Genomic DNA, 27,489 nt, shown 5'->3' with positions numbered 1-27,489 from the left:
CTGGCCTGATTAAGATGTCATTAATGGAGATAGGAAGAGTAAGCTGGGTGCAATGTAAGACGTTTTTTCAGACACAGTAAACTTGGATGCATTAAATGGAGATATTAAGGAGATAGTTAAATAAATTTCTTGAAATTCAGGAAATAAATCCAGGCTAGAGTTACAAATTTTGGAGCATTTGTCATAAAATTTAAACTTATGAGGCTGATAGAGATCATCCAGTGAACAGTAAAGACAGAAAAGAGAGAAAGTCCAAGGACTGAACTTTGAGGATTTGATCTCACTTCTTTGAACAAAGAAGTGAAAAAGCAGAGAGATGAGGGAGAGCCACCAAAGAACAGAAGGAGAGGTGCAGTCCCAGGGTGGTGTACTGTGGTAAGTCAGGAGGGCAAAATGCTTCACGGAGGAGAGGGTGCTCGCCTGCAGCAAACACTAGCGATTCAGGTCAAGGAAGACGAGGGCTGAAAGAGCACGGGTTCCCAGTGATGCTGTCAATGACGGCCCTGCCGGGGGCAGGTGTGCTGCAGCGGGGAAAACCCTGACTACAGAGCAGGCTCAAGAAAGAAGGGGAGAGAAACTGGAGACAGCAAGTTTAAGCAACACTTTATTTTCACATACCAGTCAATATATGAGTATCTTATGTCTACTTCAGTAAAAAATTCCCCTTATCAGGTTATCTTCATAAAAACAATTATAATCTGGGAGGGCGGGAGGGCAGAGATACAGGTGAGGAAGATTAAGAGGTACAAACTTTCAGTTATGAAATTCTCAGTCACAGGTATGAAATGTACTCTGGGGGAATGTAGTCAACAGTTATGTAATATTTTTGTAAGGTGACAGATGACAACTAGACTAATGATGATCATTTTGAAATGTACAGTAATAATGAATCACTATGATGTGAGTGCCAGGAATTAAAACAGTGCTGTAAGTCAATTACACTTCAAAAGCAAACAAATAACTTAAGAGACATCAGATATGTGGCTATCAGAGGGGAGGAGAGAAAGGGGAGTTAGATGGAAACAGTCAAAAGGTACAAATTTCTAGTTATAAATACTAGGAATGTAATATACAATACAGTAAAGATTAAAAAAACACTGTTACACATTGTAAATGAAAGCTGTATAAAGAGTAAATCTCAAGAGTTCTCATCAGAAGGAAAAAATATTTAAAAAATCTATTTCTTTAATGTTGTATCTATATGAGATGACGGATATTCACTAAACCTACTGCGGTATCATTTCATGATGTGTGTAAGTCAGATCATTATGTTGTACACTTTAAGCTTATACAGTGCTGTATGTCAATTATATATTAATAAAATTGTTAGAAAAAAACTCTCCATTTAAAAATTAGCAACTATCCAAACATAGGAAATCTACTTTGATGGAAAGAGTAGAAGAAATGACTTTGGGGGAAGAATAGGAATTAAGTATCAGTGGAAAAACATGGTGTTATATTAAAAATCACTTACTGCCAAAACTAAACAGAAATGGCTCCAGTTTAGTCACAGATATATGGAACGTAAAGTCTCAGCACAATTTCTAGAAAATTAGAATAACCTACAGAGCTTTAAAACACATGTGCACAAATGCACACATATGCTCACATGCACCTAGGCTTTACCATTCAGAAGCTCTAATTGAGCAAGTCTGGGGCTGAACCTGTGCAATTTTATGTTTTGAAAGCTTCAAAGGTGATTACAGAATTTGAACACACCACAGCCCAGCATGGGTTGAAAATCACTAGAATATAATTGTTCAAAACAAACCAAACCAATCAGACTCCTCTAAGAAAGTCAGCAGTGAAATCAGTATTTTTAGAAATTTTAAAAAGGACAAGTGGTACTAGTAGTAGTAGGAGGCTATTTACTGCATGGGGGTGACTATGTAGTATTTTCCAACCTATAATACTGAGAACAGTTTATCAGGGGTATAGATGATTATGATACATCCTTACTCTAAAGGACTCTGGCTAATTTACAAAACCTGTGTCAATACTGAAGAAACAAACACTTATCTTCTTTTTTTATCTAACTGAATTTAATAGCTTCCTATTGAAGATTAAATAACTTAAGAGGTCAGATATAATATAAATGCTCTCCAATTGAATATAGATGTAATTTAGTATTATGCCAATATTAACTAGTCTATTCCTGAAAAGCATAATCAAGTGAGATAGATTTGAAACTCTTATTCACAATTCCAAACAAAAAGACTGCATTAACAGATGGTTAAGGGAGGCTGAAAAGAAGAAAAAGAGAAATTTGAATCCTGTTACTGATACTTTTGAGTTATTCAAGAATGCATAGCGATTTAGACTTTGATACAAAATAAGGCAAAACCGTATTAGAACAATGAAGAACAGAGGATTCTTCTGGCCAAAGACGGCAGAGTTTGCTATACTAGTTCACTAATCTCTTATTAAAATGTATGTTTTTATGAATTTTTATTTGCAGAAAATTTAAAGGGAAAGTCAGCATCACTACAGGTGAAAACAAACTTTTATGAATATTAAGAAAACAACCAAATCAAGAGGTGATTATTTGGAACATCTGATAAGGCTATCATTCAAGCTTCAATTTATAACATAATAAAACTAATATATTTAAAATTTATATGAATATTCTCAAAAGTTCTTAAGATAGTATTATTTTGGACACTTACAACATAAAATAATGATACCGATACCCACTTCTGCAGTGAAGTCAAAAGTACACCAATTAAACCCAGAACGGAAAATGATCCCATGGCAGTATTTTTATTACCTTGTGTGTAGGCAGCATCATCAGATCCCATACTCAACTTCCGTGCTTCACTTATTCTATCCACATGTGCTAAAGCGGGGTCCGTGAGGTGCTGAATATTCTCTGTTTCTACATAATGATCAGGATGGTTTAAAAGGTTTGTAAGTTCAAAGGTAGGGGACACCACCCCTGGTGAAACTGCAGGGGGTTTATTGGGAGAAACTGTAATTTTGAAAGTATATTTTGTATTGGGTTGAGTGACCACTACTCGAGGAGAAGTTGCAGAGTTATTGCCTATTGCTCGACTTTTGGGAGGGTGGTGATGAATAAAGGCAGGACCCATGCTCACTTGCCCGGACATATTCCTGGAGGCAGCGGATGCTCCAGAGTTGGTGGATATGAAGAGAGTGGGCTGATTTCGTATGACCTGCTCATCTCCTGTGGCAGCATTCGCTGATATATAGACCTTAGGTTGACTACGGGACATCACCTCATCAGTATTTGGGGGACTGGCAGCTATGTAAACAGTGGGCTGGTTTCTGTTTAAGGTCTGGCTGTTGACTGAAGAGGAACTGCTGGAGGTTCGAGGTCCAGAAGAACGCAATTTCGAAGAATTGTTTCTTTGTGGGGGTTCAAGTTTGATTTCAATCTGGTTTTTTCGAGGTCCTGTTGAAATATTCTGAATGTTATATTGGCTATGGGCAGAAGACTGTGAGCTACCAGACGAATGAATCGTGGGTGGTTGTGGAGTCGTAGGTGAACTGATGGGCATATAGACATGAGAGGTCTGGTGGCCTTGCTGATTCGGCTGCTGGGCTGAGGTATGTGGCAGAGGATTGGATGCAGGATATGTAGTCCAGGGACCAGGTTGTGAAGGTTGATAAACTTGTTGAGGGTTCATGGGATTAAACTGAGATACCCAGCCAGAATGCTGTTGTGTCTGTCGAGTTGTACCACTAGGAGTTGTAATGTAGGGCCTAATATAGATAGAATTTCCCTGTGGACTGTTAAGTACAGGTGGAGGTACACCATGTATGTGCAAAGAAGTAGGAGTATTACGACCAGTCTGGATATTTGGGGCTAACGTTACCATAATGGGATTAAATCTTGGAGTCTGTGGAGAAAGGTTAGATGTTCCTTTGCTGCCTAAGTGAAATCCAAGGTGTGGTGCTGAATTAGAAGCACTGGATGCACTGGACATTCCAAAAACATTAAAGCCTTGAGGAACTTGAGCTGGTGCTGTCTGTGGCTCCTGCTGAAACAGTTCATTATTGGACTGACCACCTTGAAGTTGTCCGTCACTAATGCTGTGCGTTAGAGTCCTGCTCCCATTCATTCTACTTCCCTCTCTTCCATGGTGGTAAACATTCTGTGACTGCAAGTCCAAGTTGAGAGAAGTCATGTGATTGCGTAGACCAGAAATTCCAGAATCATCCGAAAAATTCAAGTCTCCTTCACCATAAAGATACCTTGTACTCTCCTGAGAGAGAACTGCACAGCAGGCATCCAGGTTATTATTATTCTATAAGACAAAATAAAAACAGCTTGTGTTAACCAGAAGCCAATGCATATACTCTTATTGCTATTAAAATATTACAAGATTAATCAGAGATTAGTTAGTACAATTATTACAGATACATTTGAGTCTTTTTTCTTGAGAAACTAATATTAATGCAAATAGTTGAATTAAAAATTCTCATTGTTGGGACGTCCCTGGCGGTCCATGGGTTAAGACTTCATCTTTCAGTGCAGGGGGTGTGGGTTCAATCCCTGGTCAGGGAGCTAAGACTCCACATGCCACTCGGCCAAAAAACCAAAACACAAAACAGAAACAATATTTTAACAAATTCAATAGATAAAAAAAAATCCTCATTACTAAAGTAATGGTAAGTTCTCTAACAAACAATAGCCATAATCGGAGTTATTACTGTAGTAGAAATAAAGAAAGGGGACAACAGAGGACAAGATGGCTGGATGGCATTGCTGAGGCAATGGACATGAGTTTGAGAAAGCTCTGGGAGATGGTGAAGGACAGGGGAGCCTAGTGTGCTGCAGTCCATGGGGTTGCAAAGAGTTGACATGACTGAGCAACTGAACTGAACTGAACTGACTGATTTACAGAACAGATTCATGCAAATATTGTAACACTGCAACTTAATAAAAAATGCAGTTTGAATGTTGAACAAAATATAAATACTCAACTTAAGCATATTAGTTAGTTCAGTCGCTCAGTCGTGTCCGACTCTTTGTGATCCCATGGGCTACAGCACGCCAGGCTTTCCTGTCCATCACCAACTCCTGGGGCTTGCTCAAACACATGTCAATCAAGTCAGTGATGCCATCCAACCATTTCATTCTCTGTCGTCCCCTTCTCCTCCTGCTTTCAATCTTTCCCAGCAACAGGGTCTTTCCTAATGAGTCAGTTGCCCAAAGTATTGGAGCTAGCTGTATAATTAATACTTTGCATGTTCATGTGCTATGTATAATTCTTTCAAACCAATGACCTTTTAAAAACTATTTTTTGTGGTATTTAAGTTAAAAAGTTCTAAAATTCATAACAAAGGAGTCACAATTCCTTATGTGCTTCCTCTTTAGTGTTAAAAACAAACAAACCACATACGTATATGTATGTAATATAAGCTCAAGGTAGCCCCCAGAGTAACTGAGTTCACATCTTTGCCTTTAGAGAGCATCAATAATTCTACTCCAGAGAAATGAAAAAAATAAAAGCAAACCAAAAAATGACTGGATTGTTTCTTAAGAAGAGACTGACTAACCACTACTCACAAATTATCCATAAAAATATTTACTGAACACCTACGATGTGTACAACATTCTGTTTGGGACTGTGGAGGACTCAAATGATGTATAAACCCAGACTTTTCCCTAGAAGAGCTTGCAACTCAATTAGGAAGACAAAATATGGATTTGTGAAAAAGTAACATTTTAAAAACATGAACATGTGCTAAATAATAAGTGGTACTGAAGTTCAACAGAGAGTTAATATTGTAGACTACTGTAAAAAGGCTACTGTAAAAAAGGAATATCCTAGGCTACTGTGTTAATGAGGAGGTACAATCTCATTGATTTCCTTAGTATATGGAGGACCTGAATAGGAAAAAAAGCATTCCTAGTGAAGGGAATGGCATGAATAAATACAGACATAAATGTGACAGTAAGTAAAAGTATGTTCTAAACAAAGTGATTGGAATAGATCTGGCAGGAGTTAAAGGTTTCTATTGGAAATTCTGTGGAAAAAACTGTTAGAAAAGCAGATTGGGATTAAATAATTCACGATTTTGAAAAATGAGTCAGTCACACTATGGAGTTTGGGCTTTAATATAGGAAATGGGAAGAGCCAATCAACATATGCTAACAGAGAAGTGAAGACACAAAGGGTCTCTGGGGAAGATAAAGAACTCCACTGATACTTAAGATAAAGAGGAGAGGGGAAACTTTTTGACAAGAAGATCAGTTAGAAGACTGATTGTGAAAACAAATTATGAAAGACTACAAATAGTCTTTCCCTGAAAAGCTTCCCTGATAGCTCAGTTGGAAAAGAATCTGTCTGCAACACAGGAGACCCCAGTTTGATTCCTGGGTCGGGAAGATCCGCTGGAGAAAGGATAGGCTACCAACTCCAGTATTCTTGGGCTTCCCTTGTGGCTCAGCTAGTAAAGAATCTGCCTGCAATGCAGGAGACCTGGGTTCAATCCCTGGGTAGGGAAGATTCCCCTGGAGAAGGGAAAGGCTACCCACTCCAGTATTCTGGCCTGGAGAATTCCATGAATGGTAGAGTCCATGGGGTCACAAAGAGCTGGACACGACTGAGTGACTTTCACTTTCACTTCACAAATAGTCAACACAATTGGGCTATAAGGGAGAAAGAGAATTCAAGGAGAACTGAAAGACTAAGAGCCTGACAGAAAGGGGAATTTTAGAGATAAAAGGATGAATAGTCAGGTTAAAATGTCTACAGGTGATTTGATATGACGTAAAACCTTAGTAGAGAAAATGGTACTAAAAGGCATCTCCAAGTCTTGTTAAGAAACGGTAGTTCACAATTTGAATAGGTAACACAAAAGAAAAGATTAGTGAGCAAGGTTGGACTTTTTCCCCTCTTAAACCAACAGTTCACATCTTTCATGCCATAAAAATCCTTTTATCCTACACATAGCTCTGAATTAATATACACTAGTTTTTCAAAGAAAATTTAAAAATTTATCACAATCTTTATCAACTGATTACTCCTTATCATAGTAAGACCATATCTTTTGCCAAACCTAACTGGTGCTTTTGCTTCAAGCTAAGTGTATTGTTATTCCCAGTAAATTCTTCTCCCTTCTAAGGCACAAAAGACCTCATCTTCTCATCTTTTTGCTAACATTCCCAAATTAAAATGCATATTCCATACTAAATCCAATTCCACACTTCCTTTTCAAAAGCTGACATCCGTATTTACAAAACCTTTTAATTCTCTTGAGCTCTCAAAAATCCCTAATTCTTTATAATCTCTCATTACTTAGTATTAATACATCCTAGTACCAGCTACGCCATAACTCACAAGTCCTTAGATTTTTTTACTCTCTACAGACATTACTTTCTTATTAGCAAAACCATAAAAGAGTTCACAGGGACTTTTATAAGGCTACAATAGGATAAAAGGAAATATACTTTTTAAACATTTTATTTCAGAAAAGTTTAAACACATATAAAAGCACAGTAAATATCACAAGTGAAGTGAAGTGAAGTGAAAGTCGCTCAGTCGTGTTTGACTCTGTGTGACCCCATGGACTATACAGTCCATGGAATTCTCCAGGCCAGAATACTGGAATGGGTAGCCTTTCCCTTCTCCAGGGGATCTTCCTGACCCAGGAATCGAACTGGGGTCTCCTTCATTGCAGGTGTATTCTTTACCAACTGAGTTATCAGGGAAGTCCAAATATCACAAACTCTCCCATATTCATTATCAATCTTTATATGGCAAATCTTTCTTCACCAATTTATCTGCCCCAGCTGCTCCCATTAAGCTAGATCAAGCCTGACACTGTTTTGTTTCCATCTGTAAATACATCAATATGTATCTTAAAACATAACCGCAAATGGCATTATCATATCCTAAAATAATCAGTACTTAATATCACATAATATGCAAGTAGTATTAAAGTTCCCTGTCTTGTAATATCACATAACATTCAAATAAGTGTTACAGTCCCTTGTCTTGCAGGTATTTTTTTTAGTTTAAATCAGGATCTGAGCAAGGTTCACATATTTAATTTGGTTGATATGCCTCTTAGATGTCTTATAATAAAAATTAAGCCTCTCCTCTTCCTATAATTTTCTAAGTCATTTGTTTTTTGAAAAATGGGTCATTTGTCCAGCAGAATTTCCCATCTGGAGTAGCTGACTGTACCCTTGTGGTATGACTACTTCCTGTATTTCACTGTAAACTATTTCACAACAGGTGTGCACAGGTTCATGCACACACGTTTTTGGCAAGTCTCGTTGTAGGCTTTGTTTCTTACTGTATCTCACAGGAGGCACAATAATATATCTGCCTGTCTTTTTGTGACCTTAAGGCTGATTGGTAGGTTCTGATGTCACAGCTTGATCCAGCTAATGACTTTTAGCAGTCAGGGATCGTCACCGTCGAGAAACTTTATTAGGGGATGCAAAAGGATAGTATTCCAATTAAAAGATTCCTTCTTCATGTATTGAGCTGCAATTCTTCCTCAAAGAATTTGATCTTTTCAACTATTACTTTTTGCACAGAAGAGGCAGGATAAATAAATTCTTTCTCTTTACTGGTTTTTAGAATAATGAATTGGTGCCCTAGCAACTTCCAAAGGTGACACATTTTCAGTATCATGATAAACTCCTGTATCTTTAACATTTTGATATGTGTCAAATTGTCATTTATGGTCATTATATCCTATCTTTAGGCTAGTGGGAAAGATTCCACATTGGCTCCAGTGTACCTGAGACATAAGCCCAGTAGCCTTTCATAGCTTCCTTGCTTTCTAATATACATTCAAGATCACCTTGTACAGCTCTTATCCCAGAAGTAGGATCATCTGTTTCTCAAAGAAGCCCTGGTTACTTTAGTGGGAAATGGTACAGGACTCCATTAAGTGTATCAAAAGAAGTGGGGTGAGTTTTTAAAAGGTTGAAAGTCACTGCTTTTTTGTACATATACAAATCTGCATTCTCTTCAAAATTACAGGAGAATCTGAATGGTTCTTTACAGTTCATCTTTCATTTTCCCCCAAGCTTCTTGCATAGACAATATCAAAGTATGCACTATAATCATCCTTCTCATACTGATTCATTCACCATTTCAACCAATATTTACTGAGCATCCCATTAGGCAAGTGGAAAGGAATATAACTGCTGTCTTAAGGATCTCATGGTCCAGTGGAGGAAATTAATGTGTACATAAATAAATATAATGCACAATGGTAGGTGTTTTAATAGGACTATGGATAAGGTTTATGGGTGGAGGTCATCTGAGAAGACTTCAATTACAGCTTTAGTACTTAACTACTAAGGCTTACAAGTAATACTTAATGCATTATTTTGAAAAGAAAAGCGATTTTAAACTTACAGATTTAACTGTCATATTAAGAGAATTAAAAAATAGTGAAAATTTCAGTTAAAAAACTGAAAGTGCCAGCTACACAACATTCGTACACTATTCTAAGTTATGATTTAATTACCAAATATGAATGTTAAAGATATGAATTACACCTGTTGAAAACACAGCTATCTTAGAGAATCCACAGCCCAAGGAAATGACGTGAGTAGTTCCAAAAAGAGGCAGCTGAGCAGTAAACAAACTCAGAAGAGAACAGAAAACTGATACTTCTGTTCTCTTAAGAAGTAAGATGTTTAAGAAAGAAAGAAAGAAAAGTGAAGTTGCTTAGTCGTGTCCGACTCTTTGCAACCCCATGGACTGTAGCCCACCAGGCTCCTCCGTCCACGGAATTTTCCAGACAAAAGTACAGGAGTGGGTTGCCATTTCCTTCTCCAGGGGATCTTCCTGATCCAGGGATTGAACCCGGATCTTCCGCATTGCAGGCAGATGCTTTACTATCTGAGCTACCAGGGAAGCCCAAGATGTTTAAGAACATGTATACAAAGTGGCAGTGTGACATGATCCTTTAACTACTGATTTTTAATATTCTGTATACTATTTTTTTATCTAGAAAAGTTGTGAACCAGTATATTATAGGGAGGATAATGTACTTGTCTTCAGAGAAAAGACAAAGAAGCCTACCCAACTGAGAAAGGGAGTTGCTGTTCAGTCGATCAGTCGTGTCTGACTCTTTGTGACCCATGGACTGCAGCACTCCAGGTTTCCCTGTCCTTCACCATCTCCCGGAGCTTGTTCAAACTCATGTCCATCGAGTCCAGTGATGCCATCCAACCATCTTGTCCTTGTCTCCTCCTGACTTCAATCATCCCCAGTATCAGGGTTTTTTCTAAAGAGTCAGTTCTTTGCATCAGGTGGCCAAAGTATTGGAGCTTCAGCTTTAGCATCAGTCCTTCCAATGAATATTCAGGGTTGATTTCCTTTAGGATGGACTGGTTGGATCTCCTTACAGTCCAAGAGACTCTCAAGAGTCTTCTCTAACACCACAGTTCAAAAGCATCAATTCTTCAGTGCTCAGCCTTCACTATGGCTCAACTCTCACATCCATACATGACTACTGGAAAAACCATAGCTGTGATTATAAGGATCTTTGTTGCTAAAGTAGTATCTTTGCTTTTTAATACACTGTCTAGGTTTGTCATAGCTTTTCTTCCAAGGAGCAAGTGTCTTCAGTGATGTCCAACTCTTTGTTACACCATGGACTGCAGACCACCAAGCTTCTCTGTCCATAAGATTCTCCAGGCAAAAATACTAGAGTGGGTTGCCATTTCCTCCTCCAGGGGATCTTCCCAACACAGGGATCGAATCCAGGTCTTAGGTCTCCTTCACTGGCAGGCAGGTTCTTTACCACTAGCGCCATCTGGGAAGCCCAAGTAAGGGAGAGCAGCTCCCGAAAGAAAGGCTGTCACTAAATAAGAGCTCTACACTACAGCTAGAGGTAGTTTATCTGCTGTGACAGTTTAAAAGTAACTTTCTAAATTTGGGAAGATTCACACCCTAGTTGTATCCCTAGAGGAGTCCTCCCCATCCCTCACTTGTCACAGTTTTGTTATATCAGCTAGAAGACATATTGTTTGAAGGCCAGAAAGATTATCAACTCAATTTAAAAGAGCTGGGTATTGGGAAGCATGTCACACAGAGTTTTGTTTTCATATAACCAGATTAACATATTGAAGCTGACACTACTGAATGCCCAAAAGAAATTCTAAATTATTTATTTTCTTTTTTTTCTTGTAGTTAAAAACCTGTTTACTTATTTTATCTTTTTAAAAAATAGGCAATTTATTTACAAAGATCAAAACAACACTAAAAGATATACATTGAGAAGTCTCCTAAAAGATATACATTGAGAAGTCTCCTCTCATCTGGCCTGTTCCTTCTTGCCCATCATGGATAACCCACCTTTTATTTCGTTTTTAATTCTTCCAGTATTCCCTCATGCAAACAGGGTCAAATATATATACACATGTATATTTATTTATAGATGTATTTATATACATCTATATATACTCTTCATTTTATTTAACTTAATACACCCTGAAGATTATACTTTAAGAGCTTCTCTCTCCTCCCTTCCTCCACATTTTAGACAGTTCTTTCAGTAGCAAATCTTATACAATCTTATTGAAGAATATAGTATTTTTCTATTTTTCAATGATTCAGTGAACATTCTCAGTATAGTCTTATTAGAGAACGTGATTTAAAAAATTAGGAAGAGGTACCTGAGTTGTATAGCTCTGTGTATTCTTGCCACCTCTTCTTAATATCTTCTGCTTCTGTTAGGTCCCCACCATTTCTGTCCTTTATTGTGCCCAGCTTTGCTTGAGATGTTCCCTTGGTATCTAGAATTTTTTTGAAGAGATCTCTAGTCTTTCCCATTCTATTGTTTTCCTCTATTTCTTTGCATTGATCACTGAGAAAGGCTTTCTTATCTCTCCTTGCTATTCTTTGGAACTCTGCATTCAGATGGGTCTATCTTTCCTTTCCTCCTTTGCCTTTCACTTCTTTTCTCAGCTATTTGTAACGCCTCCTCAGACAACCATTTGCCTTTTTGCACTTTTTTCTTGGGGACAGTCCTGATCCCTGTCTCCTGTACAATGTCATGAACCTCCATCCATAGTTCTTCAGGCACTCTATCAGATCTAATCCCTTGAATCTATTTCTCACTTCCACTGTATAATCATAAGGGATTTGATTTAGGTCATACCTGAATGGTCTAGTGGTTTTCCCTCCTTTCTTCAATTTAAGTCTGGATTTGGCAATAAGAAGTTCCTGATCTGAGCCACAGTCAGCTCCCAGTCTTGTTTTTGCTGACTGGATAGAGCTTCTCCATCTTTGGCTGCAAAGAACATAATCAGTCTGATTTTGGTGTTGACCATCTGGTGATGTCCATGTGTAGAGCCTTCTTTTGTGTTGTTGGAAGAGGGTGTTCGCTATGACCAGTGCGTTCTCTTGGCAAAACTCTATTAGCCTTTGCCCTGCTTCAATCTGTACTCCGAGGCCAAGTTTGCCTGTTATTCTAGGTATTTCTTGACTTACTACTTTTGCATTCCAGTCCCCTTAATGAAAAGGACATCTTTTTTGGGTGTTAGTTCTAGAAGGTCTTGTAGGTCTTCACAGAACCGTTCAACTTCAGCTTCGTCAGCATTACTGGTTGGGGCGTAGACTTGGATTACTGTGATATTGAATGGTTTGCCTTGGAAACGAACAGAGATCATTCTGTCATTTTGAGACTGCATCCAAGTACTGCATTTCACACTCTTGTTGACTATGATGGCTTCTCCATTTCTTCTAAGATCCCGGATTCTTGCCCACAGTAGAAGACGGAATGGTCATCTGAGTTAAATTCATCCATTCCTGTCCGTTTTAGTTTGCTGATTCCTAAAATGTTATGTTCACTCTTGCCAACTCCTGTCTGACCACTTCCAATTTGCCTTGATTCATGGACCTAACGTTCCAGGTTCCTACTGCTCTTTAAAGCATTAGACTTCACTTCCACTGCCAGTCACATCCACAACTGGGTGTTGTTTTTGCTTTGGCTCCATCTCTTCATTCTTTCTGGAGTTATTTCTCCACTGATCTCCAGTAGCATACTGGGCACCTACTGACCTGGGGAGTTCATCTTTGAGTGTCCTATCTTTTTGCCTTTTCATACTGTTCATGGGGTTCTCAAGGCATGAATACTGAGAAATCTGTATGCAAGTCAGGAAGCAACAGTTAGAACTGGACATGGAACAACACACTGGTTCCAAATATGAAAAGGAGTACGTCAAGGCTGTAAATGGTCACCCTGGTTATTTAACTTATATATGCAGAGTACATCATAAGAAACGCTGGGCTGGATGAAGCACAAGCTGGAATCAAGACTGCCGGGAGAAATATCAATAACCTCAGATATGCAGATGACACCACCCTTATGGCAGAAAGCAAAGAAGAACTAAGGAGCCTCTTGATGAAAGTGAAAGAGGAGAGTGAAAAAGTTGGCTTAAAGCTCAACATTCAGAAAACTAAGATCATGGCATCAGGTCCCATCACTTCATGGCAAATAGATAGGGAAACAGTGGAAACAGTGGCTCACTTTATTTTCTTGGGGCTCCAAAATCACTGCAGGTAGTGGCTGCAGCCATGAAATTAAAAAGATGCTTGCTCCTTGGAAGAAAAGTTATGACCAACTTAGACAGCATATTAAAAAGCAGAGACGTTACTTTGCCAACAAAGGTCCATCTAGTCAAAGCTATGGTTTTTCCAGTAGTCATGTATGGATGTGAGAGTTGGACTATAAAGAAAGCTGAGCGCCAAAGAATTGATGCTTTTGAACTGTGGTTTTGGAGAAGACTCTTGAGTCCCTTGGACTATAAGGAGATCCAACCAGTCCATCCTAAAGTAAATCAGTCCTGAATATTCATTGGAAGGACTGATGCTGAAGCTGAAACTCCAATACTTTGGCCACCTGATACGAAGAACTGACTCATTGGAAAAGCCCTGATGCTGGGAAATACTGAAGTCAGGAGGAGAAGGGGATGACAGAGAATGAGATGGTTGGATGGTATCACCGACTCAATGGACATGAGTTTGAGTAAACTATGGGAGTTGGTGATGGACAGGGAGGCCAGGTGTGCTGCAGTCCATGGGGCTGCAAAGAGTTGAACATGACTAAGCGACTGAACTGAACTGACCTGAACCTGAGTTGTAGGAGAAGATACCGTCCCCTCACTGTTGCTGCTCCTTTTAAGACTTTCTTTAGTTTTTGACTCCATTTTTATTACCCTTCCTTCCTCTTTCATTTTCATTACACATCTGATATCAACAAATATGGACTACTAATTCACTCACCAAATATTCATTATAGGCCTTCCACTATTATTACTGTTATTCATATTGGTTGCTAACATTACTTGAGCACTCATTATGAATCAGTTATCCTACTAGCTGCTTTCCTGCATTATCACATTTAATTCTCTGTGAAGTCTTTTTTAAAGTTTCCATTGTATACTTGAGGAAAATGAGGGTCAGAGACGTTAATTCAATTGCTTCTATTAACTGTTAAATATTGAACTCAAGTCTCTCTTACTCATAAAACATATGCTATTTGTTATTATTAAAATTTTTAATTTATTTCCCTTAGCTTTACCTGAGGTATGATGGATAAATAAAAACTGTATACATTTAGGTTGGACAACATGATTCTTTTTAAAGGTTACAGTAGGAGGATTTAATATACATATATGTTGTGAAATGATTACCACAATTAACACACCTACTACTCCACACTGCCAATTTTTTCTTTCTTCCCTTTTTTTTTTTGCAGTAAGAATACTCAAGATCTGCTCTTTTAGCAAATTTCAAATATACAATACAGTACTATTAACTCAAAACATATGCTATTAAATAATGTACCACAGAAAGAGCCACACATATTTGGAGAATTCCAACTAGCTGAGGATGATTATGGCAAAGGGCGTGGGGGAGGAAGGACTAGGCAAGAGGTCATGCTGCAGAAGGCAGGATTTTAGATCACAGATCTAGTACGTCCTCATCAAGATTTATCAGCTTTACTCTGAAGGGTATAGGTAACAACCATGGGGCTTTTAAGCAGGTAAATATATGATACAATCTGAATTTAAAAGGACATTTCTAGCAGAAGTGAGAAGGATAGACTGGAAAGACCAAAACTGGGCTAGACTAAAGGTGGCAGACTAATTAAGTGTGCAGAGAACAGGTGACAGAGTGTGAACAAAATGGAGTTACTTGAAATCAAATATAGATATTGAGCCTTTCTAAGTTTCATATAATTTAAAACTTTAAAAATCATTCAACAGGAGTAAATATGTCTGAGCCCCAATCACCTTTTTTTAATCTCCATTTGAACAAGCTGAAAAACTGTTCTTGACAGAAAGATTTCCAGTTTAATCAAATGAGAAGGTACACTATCATGAAATATTTAGAATTATGTATTTCTAAAATTGTATGTACTAAGAAAAATCTAAAAATGTATTAGAGAGTGATATTAAATGGAAAACTTACAGATTAAATTAAAACAAATAAACTTTTTTCTTTAGAATTGGGGCTTCAGGCATTGTCTCCATTTTACAGATAAGAAAACTAAAGGACAAAAGAAGGCATATTACTTGTCAAATATGCTTAGGGTGCCATTTAGAATTAGATCCCAAGTTTCCTGATTCCTTATTTAATGATTTTCTCATTTTCATATGAAGTGGAAGACCTGGAAGTTTTTAATGCTTTATATAAGATCTCACTTAATCCTCACATCTACTTTACAAGGCAGGTATTATTCATATGACAGATGGGAAACAGAGAGCCTAGAACCTGCTAAAGGCCAAATGACTATCAGACATCAAAGCTCATCTCTCCATCACACTGCACTAATGCCAAAACAGATAAAAGTGTTTTCTTCCAATGTTTAAAAAAATACCAAGTTGTATTAATAAATTCAGAAATCATTAAACACTGACCTGTAACATGCACCTGGATACAACAACTTCAGGTACTTCAGGGAATTTTTGTCGCAGGTCATGCAAAACCTGAAAATCAATTTGGTGGCTTCCTTGGGCCATTCGTATATTGCCTGATCAGGACTATTTGTACAATAGGCAATTCTAGGCCTTAGTGGAAATAGTACTCATCTCTTCTGTCCAAGCATTTTCTGTGAAAGAAAGAAAAAAAATTTTAATGAGAACTGTTACAGAATTAATATTATCATGGATTTAAAATTTCAGTACAAAAGGGTATGTGCTTTAGTATCTAACATTTAGTATAAATTATAAACATCTTTAGTCTTATAATGTTTCCAGTATAGTTATACTGTCTTTTCAGTTTATAACTACTGATGGCAAACTTTAAAATTTTCTAATTCCTATGTATTTGTGTATGCTTTATAATAGATGTGTCTAAAGGCATTCAAATAAGAAATTATCGTCAAGTTTGTTTTAAAAGGGAAAAAATGAGTAACATCACTGATTTTTTTCTTAATTATCAGAGGACAGCCTAAGGTGAGTAATCTTATTTATTCTACTAAAATTTTTTAAACTTTGGATCCTAAAAAAGTTTGGTTCTACAAATAGCTTTGCATGCTTTATCTAAAAAATGATCTGTAAATCAAAAACATTTGATATTTTGTCTTAATTTTCAGATGTACTTAATCCTTAAATGTGTAATCAATTCATTCTCAGGGGCTTGGTAGCATTTTATTCCTTCTGTCTCTATTAAATCAGTATTTTAAAATACTAATACTTGAGCCCCAACCCCAGAGGTTCTGATTTGATTGGCTGGGAGCAACATGGGCATATGGATTTTTAAAAGCTCCCCAAGTGATTCTAATGTATGGCCCAAGTTGAGAAATACCAAATTTATTTATATCCCTAATATTCTTAACATAAACCACGTTTAATCTTAAAGCCTCTGTGGGATATAAATAGCATATAAATATATTAAACCTATATAACATATTAAAATATTTAAAATCACACTATTTGCACAATAGTTAAAATGCAATTCATTTTAGAATAAATTTAACAATAAGACAATCTCTTTAAAACAAATTTCTTATCTGTAATATTTCTCTTTTCCGTAAGCTTAAATACAAGTCTATAAACTCCATGAATACAGAAATTAGTCTCTCATGTCCTTATTGCACACCTAGCACTCTGTAGACAGTTTTCAGCGTAACAGTAGATATTAAAACACTTTTGAGTAAATTTAGTTATGAAAGAACTCCTGAATCCTCAATAGAATAAAAGCTCATTTAGATATCATGTTTGGTAAAGACTTTCAAATTTTTTTATCATCATTTGGTTAATTTTCCCCTAATTCTTTTGTCTGTGACTTCAGCTTAGTTACATCTCCTAGGTAAAAGCACTACCAAACCAAATTATTTGCATTACAGATTTCCCAAATCTATTTCCAACACACACACACACACACAATATTTTAGCACCCAGTGTAATATTTCTACAAATGGGTTGCAAGAGAAAAGAAAGTACCGGAAATTAGTAAATGATATTTAAATATAATATAAGGGACAGTAAACATGCTATAGCATTGCTGATCTTGAGAAATTCTCTCTGGACTTCACTCCAGCTATCAACTCATTTATCTGCCCATTTCCTCTTTCAGGCTAAACTCCTTGAAAGGATGGTTTATACTTTGTCTTCATTTCCTCCCTCTTATCACTTTAAAATCTACCAAGTCAGGTTTTCAAAGTTTTTCTCCACTGAAACTACTAATCAAAGTTGTCCAGGATCTTCAGACTGTTAAACTTAACAATCACTTCTCAGCCCTCATCTCACTAATCTCTCTTCAGTTTATAAACCAGTCAACCACTCCCTCATTCTCCAGACAATTTCTTCACTTGGCTTCTGAGATTTATACTCTTCTGGATTTCCACCCACCCATTGGCAGTTCCTTGTCAGTTTTGTCAGATCCTCCTCTGGACATCTAAACATCGGTGAGTTATGCAGTTCAGACCCAGGGTTTCTTTTCGATTACACCTACGTTCCTCGTCAAGGTAATCTCAACCAAACACACTACTTTAAACAGAGGCTTTGCAAATCTCTCTGTCCAACTCCAAGGGAGCTCTCTCTCCCTTGAGTTCCAGGCTACATGACCAGCTGCTTTCTTCACATCTACTTCTGGATATCTAAAATTCACTTCAAATTTGGTATGTCCAAAATTGAACTCTTAATTTCCCCCACCCAAACCAAATCTTTCCCAGTCTCTTTCATCTCCATATATGGTACCATCAGTCATTCAGTTGGTCCTTCTCACATGCCATATCTAATCCATCATCAAGTTTTGCTGGCTGTTATCTGCAAAAGAATTATTCTGAATCTGATCACATTTTCCCACCTCTATTACTGCTCTTATTCAAGCCATGATTACAGTTCACCTAGACTGCTACTGCCAAGGTCTCCACCCTGCTTAACTCTTTGCTCCACCCCTACCTCTTACTCTACTAACAGAGTGATCCTTGTGAAAAGTAAATCAGAACAATCATTTCCCCAGCACAAAATCCTGTAACACAAGACCCCTTTCTAACTACCACCTGGGACTTCATCTCCTAGCAATGTCTTTGTTCCCACAGTTCCACACTGATTTCCCTCACACTTGGTTATCTCTCAAAGAGAAGCTAACTTCATTCCTCCCTTGGGGCTTTTAGACTTGTGGCCCCTTTTGCTTGGAATCCTTTCCCCTCAGATATTTGCATGCCTCCCTCTCTCTCTCACACTTCACTAAGATCTCTGATCAGACTGCTTCCTTGACCAATCTCTCTACCTAAAATATTGCCACATTTCTCTCCTCTCCCTCCCTATCACATCTTCATACCTTGCTTTTACTTCATAGCATTTTTATCAATACTGACATATCTACCTACCTACCTACCTGCCTATCCTTAAAGCGTTAGCTCCACAGGATCAAGAACTTTGAAGTTTACAGCTGTATTCCCAGGACGTAGGTCCAAGATGTAACATTTGTTGGATGAAATAAAGGTTTTACTGTATGGTTTATTCATGTATTTTGCTTCTAAAATGCATTTCAAGTAATCCAGATTTGGAAATTATAATTTGAAGGAGAGGCCAATAAATAAATCCTCAGTCTAATTCAGGACAACCTTTCTTATTTGAAAGAGGTTGAAAATAAATTTCAACTCATTCTATTATTAATACATATACAGAAATCTCTGAAGTTCTTTGAAAAAAACTCTTATATGACTATCAAGTATACTAACAAGAAAATTGTTTAAACGCACAATTGTATTTTAGGGATTCCACTTCCTGAAATGGCAAAGTAGCTCCTACTGGACTAATGCTCTCATGAATAACTTCTGTAACTGGACAAAATATAAAGAGCGTGAAGGCAGAAACAGCAAAGTGGGAGTGGTGGCACTGGGGTCTGGGAGGAGGAGAGCAAGGCAGTAGTCGGAAGAAGTAGACAACATGGGGTGACTTTCCACTTTTCAAATGGTTTTTAGCCAGAGAGCACATCCCAGTTGTTTTTGAGCAGCAAAAGCTTGCACAAACAAGTAAATCTTCAGTCTAATTTGCTTAATGAACCAAAGGACAGATTTTGGCGTGACCACAACAGCTGAAAACCTAGCGAGTAAATCACCGAAAGGAGAGAAACACTGATTTCTGTGTATAATATCTACACATATCTCTGGTTCCCAAACTATATCAACTTGAGATTCCAAGCAATCAGGCTAAGGTTAAAGTAACAGAACTGAGGTTTCAGTTTGTAGTTTACGTTCAGCCAAGTTAACTGCCTACTAAAACAAACAAGCAAGCATGCAAACCACTAACCAAACATCAACACATTCTAAAGGAACACAATAGACTTAAGTCTCTACAATGTGTCATTCATAACATCCAAGTTATAATCTAAAATTATTACACATAAGAAACAGGAAAAACTGACCCATTGTCAAGAGAAAGGCAACTGAGGGAGACCAAGCCCAAGATGACCCAGATGCTAGAATTAGCACATAAGGATTTTAAAGCAGCTATTTTAACTATGTTCAGGAATGTAAGGGCCAATATGCTTGGATTTCTCAGTCAAAGAAGAAAAACAAAACAAAACTATAAAAGAAATGCAAACTCAAGAAGTAAAAAATAAAATGTCTGAAATAAAATTCACTGGCTAGGTAATCACAAATTGGAAATGACAAAAGAGTCAGTGAACTTGAAGACACAGCAATAGAAATCATTAGAATCTGAAGGATGGAGAAAAAAAAATGACTGAGGCAGGGAAATGAACCTACCTCAGGGACCTGTGAGAAAGAATCAGTAACTCTTAACATACCTGTAACTGGAATTCCAGAAGGAAAAGGGACAGAGAATGAGATAGAAAAAAGTATGTAATGACACAGTGTCTAAAAATTTCCCCAAGTTAGTAAAAGATCTAAATTTACACATCAAGAAGAACTTGACAGGCTCCCTGGCCATCTCGGAGGTTGCTCTTGGTTCGGAGCGATCCCACACCTAAAGCAGGAAGGTTGTGGTCACAAGGAAGACAATGAAGTTACCTAGATCACTCAACTCTAGACTCTATATCAACCCAAGATTCCAACTCCTTATGAAAAGTGGCAAGCACATGTTGGGGTACATGCAGGCTCTGACAATGGTAAGACGAGGCAATGTGAAACTGGTCATCCTCATCAACAGCTGCCCAGGTTGAAGAAATCTGAAACAAGAGAATTACGCCATGTCGGCCAGAACTGGTATCCATCTGCAGTGGCAATGATGTTGAATTGGGCACAGGGTGTGGGAAATACCAGAATACGCACCATGGCTATCACTGATCCAGCTGACTTGGTATCATTAGAAGCATGCCAAAACAGATCAGTGAAAAGTAAATCATGGAAAAATTTTCTATAATAAAACTGGTCAGAGTCTGCTTTAAACACAACAAACAAGCAAAAAGATCTTGATTAAGAAGATCAGGAAGTCTTAAAAAGGAAAAGCCAGAGAAATCACACATAGGCATAATAGTCACAGTGCTGAAAACCAAAGAAAAAGAAAATCCTGAAAGCAATCAAAGAAATAAAAAAAAAGGCAACAACAATTTATATGAAGGCTGACTTCTCATCAAAAACAGTGTAGGCCAGAAGATACTGAAAAGACAAAATTCAAGTGCTGAACGGGAAAAGAAACATTAACCCATATTCTGCATCCAGCAAAAGTAAACTTTAAGAACAAGGCAAGATAACTATTTTTAAATGTAGCCTTGTGGGTGAGTGATAAGCTTTACAATTAAACACACTATTGAAACAAACAGGTATTTATTTAATTTTGAAAGGAAAACCAAGAAATACCTTACAATTTAATCTGGAAAATTATTTCTAATAATAAATAGAAATGCATTTTCTAAGGTTAAGATGCAAAATGACTGCTCTTCTGAGAAAAGAATAAAGAAATCATGCTTTACAGGAATGCTTCTAACAATAGGGGCAAAGTTTTAGCATCTAACCTGCTGCCAGCTCAAATAATCTGGGAGGAGTAAGTTCTCAATGATCTTAAACAGCAGCGGAGTATACGTGCTGCTGTGTGCCGTGCTCCGTCGCGAAGTTGTGTCTGACTGCCACCGCATGGACTGTACCTGCCAGACTCCTTGTCCATGGAATTTTCCAGGCAAGAATACTGGAGTGGATTACCATTTCCTCCGCCAGAGGATCTTCCTGACCCAGGGATTGAACCTGTGTCTCCTGCATTGGCAGGAGGATTCTTTACCACTGAGGCACCTGGCAAGCCCAGCAGAGTATATACAGCACTACAAACCCAACAGTAAGTATACTGGAAAGATTTACAAGATGTGCCATGTTATTTCCTTTCCTAGAGTATGTAAGCAACTTATTTCTAACCTCTCAATATTATGACAGTGCAGAGTACTAAGTATCAGTTAATGGCTCACTCAGACTTCATGTTATGATAATTATCAAGTCTTCATTTTCACTACCGTTTACTATGGTGAATTTTTCCAGGACTGTAATAGTAGTTTAACACATGTAACTGTTAACTGTACTCCCAAGAAGCGACCATAGCCTCCAGATCAAAAAACAACAACAAAGAAATGCAACAGGACTTACAGTTCTGAACAAAATTTGAGCATTTATGAGGTACCTGGATATTTAAAATTGGACTATCATCATCCATTCACAATCCACAAATTTAAGGAGTGCCTAGTAGGCAGCAGATAACCATGCTGGAGATACAAGTATTAGAGTCCATACCCTTGCTCTCCAGGTCACAGAAATTCCTGGATTAAAGACACATCAAAACAAACTAATAATTTAGGTAACTATTTTAACTTGCCCACAATTTTATCTTTTGTCTGCCTTCTGCTACCAGATCTGCTGACTGCTATCTCAGCTGATCTCATTGCTGACACAATAATGTTTTTCATCCCTTTCACATCATTCAAAAACAGACTACAAGGGAGTATATTAGGAAAAACTACAGATAGCAGCAGCAAGAAAAAGGTAAGAGCCAAATCATACAGTGCCTTTACAGGCCATTAAAATTTGGAGGTTTATTCTCAGGGTAATGAGAAGAGACTGAAAGATTTAAGCTCAGAGGCAGGAAAGGTGACATGATCAAGAAATCATGTATGTGTGAAGAACGGCTACAGTATGGAGAAAATGGCAAAAGATGAGACCAGTTAGAAAAATGCTTTAGGCTAGCTAAGAAGGCAGGAGGAGAAGGGGACGACAGAGGAGGAAATGGCTGGATGGCATCACTGACTCAATGGATATGAGTTTGAGTAAGCTCTGGGAGTTGGTGATGGACAAGGAGTCCTGGCATGCTGCGGTCCATGGGGTCGCAAAGTTGGACGCGACTGAACTGAACTGAACTAGCTAAGAAATAGTTAATACCTTGTAATCGTAGAGATAGCAATGGACACTGAGTAGAAGGAAAAACTGAAGGGATAATTAGGAAGTAAAATTTAATAGAACTTGGAGGTGGATTAGATATTGGGGTAAAGAAGGAGGGGTAAAGGTTGCTTTCTTATTTGTTCAGATGGTGGTCCCATCTATAAACTAAGGAACAAACTAGAAAAGGTCCAAGAAAACAAAATAAAGTTTAGTTTTGAACATACTGAGTCTAGGGTACCTTTACAAATTCAAAACAGTGATATCACAGAGGGAGCTGGGATATATGGACCTGGAGCTCAGAGTTCTGGGCTGCAGATAAACATCTGAGAGGCATCCTTGGTGCTGGCATTAATTAATCAGTGTAGATGAGACAATCCTACCATATAATTTAAGAATACACAAAGAAAAATATTCTTGGTTATACTTTATATGAAAATTATATAGTCACTATTAATTTTTCCCTAAAAGGCCAACATTCCTTCCAGCCCAAATACTAAACATTATATATAAAAATTGATTTTAAGACATCTTAATTTTTTGACCTACCCTATAATGAAAAATTTAAATAAAAATTTAAAGAAGAACATATGTACATAGTTTTTAAAAGCCAAACAGTATTACAAAGTTTATTGGAGAAACCAGCAATTTCCATGCCTCATGCCTCTCCACTTTTATCCTATTCCATATTCCAGTGTCAACACTAAGCTGTTTCTTCACATTCCTATACAAGATGATTTATAGGATTATTTCTTGATTTTTTTCAATTTTACACATTTTCTATGGATTTCCTACTATGGAAAATGAAGAGTTAGCTTTATAACTTAGTTCTCATGCCATAATATAACCATCCTTCTCTAATCCTATGTCCATCTGCCCAATTACTTATTTCATAGTTTTTGCTTAAATCCATATTCAATATTTATATTACTTTTCCCTGTAAATACTATCAGCCTAGCCAGTTAATAGATTATGAGGGGTGGACTATATCACCAAGGTCCTTTCCAAACTAGTCTTTTGGGAAGAAAAGTGTGTGTGTTGTTAATGAAAGAGCTATAGAATATTAATCATGTATGACTAAAAGCTGGCTTTCCATTAAGTCCAATAAAACAGCAAAGCTCTTGCAATTCTAACCCTAGGGGAAATGGAGAGACGTGAGAGTGGAGGGGATGGGGTAAACATTACTATTCTACCATTGAAGTGACAGATTTAGGTGAGACGTGTTACTTATTAGCAAACCTTGATAAAAGATTAAAAAACAAACAAAACTCCCAAACGATGACTATACAGATATGTAAAAGAATCAAGTCGCCTGTTCCTGACCAGGAGGTACCATACAAAGTAAATGATGGAGCAAAGCTAAATTCCCAGAGATCCAACTTTTAAAAAAGGAGTAACTGGTAATATACCTTATATAAACTACTTAGATTTACATAATTTAAACCTGACAGTCAAAGTGTTGCCCTTTAGTATAAAAGTCTTATTAATGAATAAACTAAATGTTACTCTCAGGTAAGCTTAAAACTTTCCTAAGCAGTAGAATTTCAAGAAACAATATTCTGTTTTAACTGTTTGTTTCTAAAATTTTCTGGTGAAAGAACATGTTAATAGCTAAAAACAGAAATAACACTGCTAAATATTTCACCCACAATTCTATATCAGTAGGGGTTGTCTCATTTAATAAGATGAGACAATTAAATATTTGGTTAAGTATAAACTCTGGTTCCATCACTTCAGGGCAAACAGATGGGGAAACATGGAAACAGTGACAGACTTTATTTTTTTGGGCTCCAAAATAACTGTAGCCATGAAATTAAAAGATGCTTGCTCCTTGGAAGAAAAGTTATGACCAACCTAGACAGCATATTAAAAAGCAAAGACATTACTTTGCTAACAAAGCCTTTGAGGCCTTCCTTTCGCATGTATATGGGACAAATCATTTGTCTTAATTGGATAACTTAGACAAAGCTACCTGAAAACCAAATATTAGGTTGAAAGTAAGTGCCAGATAAGCAGCATAAACTGTGCTATAGGTGTTCAGAGTGCTCTCAGGCCTGAGGGAGGAGGTGGAAGGGCCTTGAATCATCATAAGGTTGAAGTATGAAGCAAGGCAATCCAATAAACAGTAGGCAGGTTCTGGAGACAATGAGTCAGTCACCTGTTTGGCTAGAAGAGGAGGGACAGGAGAAAAGAGGATTATGAAGAAAGAGTTTGGGGCGGGGAGTATCTACAAGAGAAGATGAGAAAGGCTGATGAAGGCTGCAAGTGAACAGTGGCTTTTATTACAGAAGGTCTTGAGATACACGAATGGTTTAGCCTACTATTATGTAAACCAATATCCATATTTCATCTCTGCCCTGCTTGTACATGGTTGAGTTTTACCAGAACAAATTTACTACTATAACAAAGAAAAATATAGCTTATGTTGAATATCATGGAAGAACAGGACAAAATAGATAAAACTGAAATTCACTTCTCAACTGCACTGGGATTCTCCTTTAGCTTATAGACAATAAGGTAAGAGGTTGTTCCATTTTAACATATATACTATCCTAAAATTTAACTCTGATTTCCATAGCAACCTCCAGAGATACTAATTTTTTTCTATAAACAATGGAATCTCGACCTAGACAGACCCCTAGAAAATTATCTTGTAAACGTATATAATTTAGGGGGTTAGAGAAAAAGTGTTGATGCCCAGGAAACTCTTTTTTTTTTTAACCAGAGGTCCATTCATCTATCCAATTTTACCTCTTAAAACCAACCTGTGACAACAAACAGAAATTTTTACACAAGTAATATTAGTTTCAAAGTGCAGAGACTATTTTGTTCACTGCTGTATCTTAAATATTTAGAAAGTGGAAGGCAAGTAGTGGATGCTCAGTAAGTATCTGTTGTAATAAATCTCTAAATAAAGATCAGAATACATCTAGATTAAAGACTACTATAAAAAGTGGTAGCTATACCTCCAAACTACAGTGTTTGTCTTACCCTTGGCTATATGTGAGTGCTGCTATAATAGTTGTTTTGAAACTGCATCTATGCAATTGATGTATTAGGCAACAATTTGAGCACTAAATGAATTCTGCTGTGAATTCATCTGTCAGAAACACTAGGTAAATGCAAAAAACCACACTCAGCTGAAACAAGCTGCCTATGAACACTCAAAATATAAATATGAACACACCTCAAACATCTGCCAGCAACCTCAGCTTACTGCAGCTTCGAGGAATCAGTCACACCCCTCCACTACTTGTGTTCAACTTTCCAATTTCAAAAAACACTTCTTCACTTCACAATAACAAGCTTCCACAACTATGTCAAAGTTCCTTCCATAAGGCAAATTTTGGGACTGTTTAAAAGCCAAGTACAGTATTTATTTGTGTAAATATTATATAAGTATTTACACGTATTTCTTAGTCATTTGACATGCGTAAAATTACGCTATCATGCTTTTTAAGGTTTCTACTTTTTAAAATGTTCACTGATGACATTCTGAGTGTTGTACCTCAATTCCATTTTTCTTGTTCAGTCCTGTGGTGTTCTATTTTTTATTTTTTGATATAGTGGTGCTTTTTAGGGACACACAACCTCAACAACCATTACTAAATTTCCCAGGATGTTTAATGGGAAGGGAGAGTGTTTCAACTTATGTACTTGGCTGTCAACATGATGTTAACAGTTTTTTATTACTAATTTTAACTTGTGTCTCTTCTGTGGACTGGCTGATGACTGTGCAGTGACTTAGCTGCTAATTTTTTTTGAAGTTAAAGCAAGTTTTGAAACTTTTTGGCCTTAATAAGGATTTCAGAAGTAAACTGAAAAAAAAAAGTATTATCTAATTATATACAGTATTTTAAGTACCTCCTTCATTACTGATGATGTAACTATCTCATCAAATGTCAAGCAAGTATATAATAGTTGATGCTTCACATTTGATTAATTTTAAAATAATCTATAATTGTCATTAACTGAATGAAAATTTCAAAATTACTTTTAACAGCAAATTATTAGACTTGTATTTCTCGGAATATGATGTTACATCTTCATTAAAGGAAAGAAAACTTGCTGCTCTCCAAATTCTATAATATCAGATTATTTTCCTAAGAGTTAAAATGTAAGAATTACAGCTATGGCATTTAAAAATCTAAAATTCAAATACTATCATCATTTATGATAAAAAAAAGAATAAGTACAATCCATCTTTAGCATAAACTAGCATAAAACAGCTGTAGTCTTGAATCAGTTTACATAGATATTTGCAAAAATGAAATAATAGAAACACACCAAATTAAGTCATCTAAATGCTACTTACTTGAATTACTTATCATGTTCAGATTTAGTGTTACTTAAAAGCTTAAAGGGAATAAAGGATTATGTTACCAGAAAATGTATTTCTCAACTTTATAAGCCTATAGTAATTTATTTTCTACAGAAAAACAATAAACATTAATAGTGTAATTTTATACATGTCAAATGGCTAAGAATGGCCATACTCTATCTCCTCTTAAAAAAAAAAAAAAATTCCCAATTTACTCATTAATACACTGTCTCAAGTCCATGAATACTGACCATTTCTTATGGTTAAAAGGTTTAGCAGTTATAAGTTCCTCTAAAAGGAATGTGCAAGTCAGCCACACTTGGCAATTTATGTACTGTGGTTTTGTGGTGAGTGCTACCATTTTCTAAGGATCAAGAAAAGTGCAATAA

General features: G+C 36.9%; 1 protein-coding gene across 3 annotated transcripts in view; it reads right to left on the bottom strand.

Annotated features, from left to right (window-relative positions):
• TAB2 (TGF-beta activated kinase 1 (MAP3K7) binding protein 2) overlaps positions 1-27,489 on the bottom strand; it is an 82,056-nt gene that overhangs the window by 25,325 nt on the left and 29,242 nt on the right. For all 3 annotated transcript variants that reach the window (XM_043456800.1, XM_043456801.1, XM_043456803.1), the window contains 2 exons: positions 15,872-16,062; positions 2,768-4,268 (listed from right to left, as the gene is read on the bottom strand). In XM_043456800.1, the coding sequence (XP_043312735.1) occupies positions 2,768-4,268; positions 15,872-15,973 (1,603 nt within the window). In that variant the 5' untranslated portion in view covers positions 15,974-16,062. The remainder of the gene's footprint in view (positions 1-2,767; positions 4,269-15,871; positions 16,063-27,489) is intronic.

Source organism: Cervus canadensis, chromosome 33, assembly GCF_019320065.1.
Source record: "Cervus canadensis isolate Bull #8, Minnesota chromosome 33, ASM1932006v1, whole genome shotgun sequence".
In the NCBI taxonomy this organism is placed as follows: domain Eukaryota; kingdom Metazoa; phylum Chordata; class Mammalia; order Artiodactyla; family Cervidae; genus Cervus; species Cervus canadensis.
This window is presented reverse-complemented; position numbering and strand designations above follow the sequence as displayed.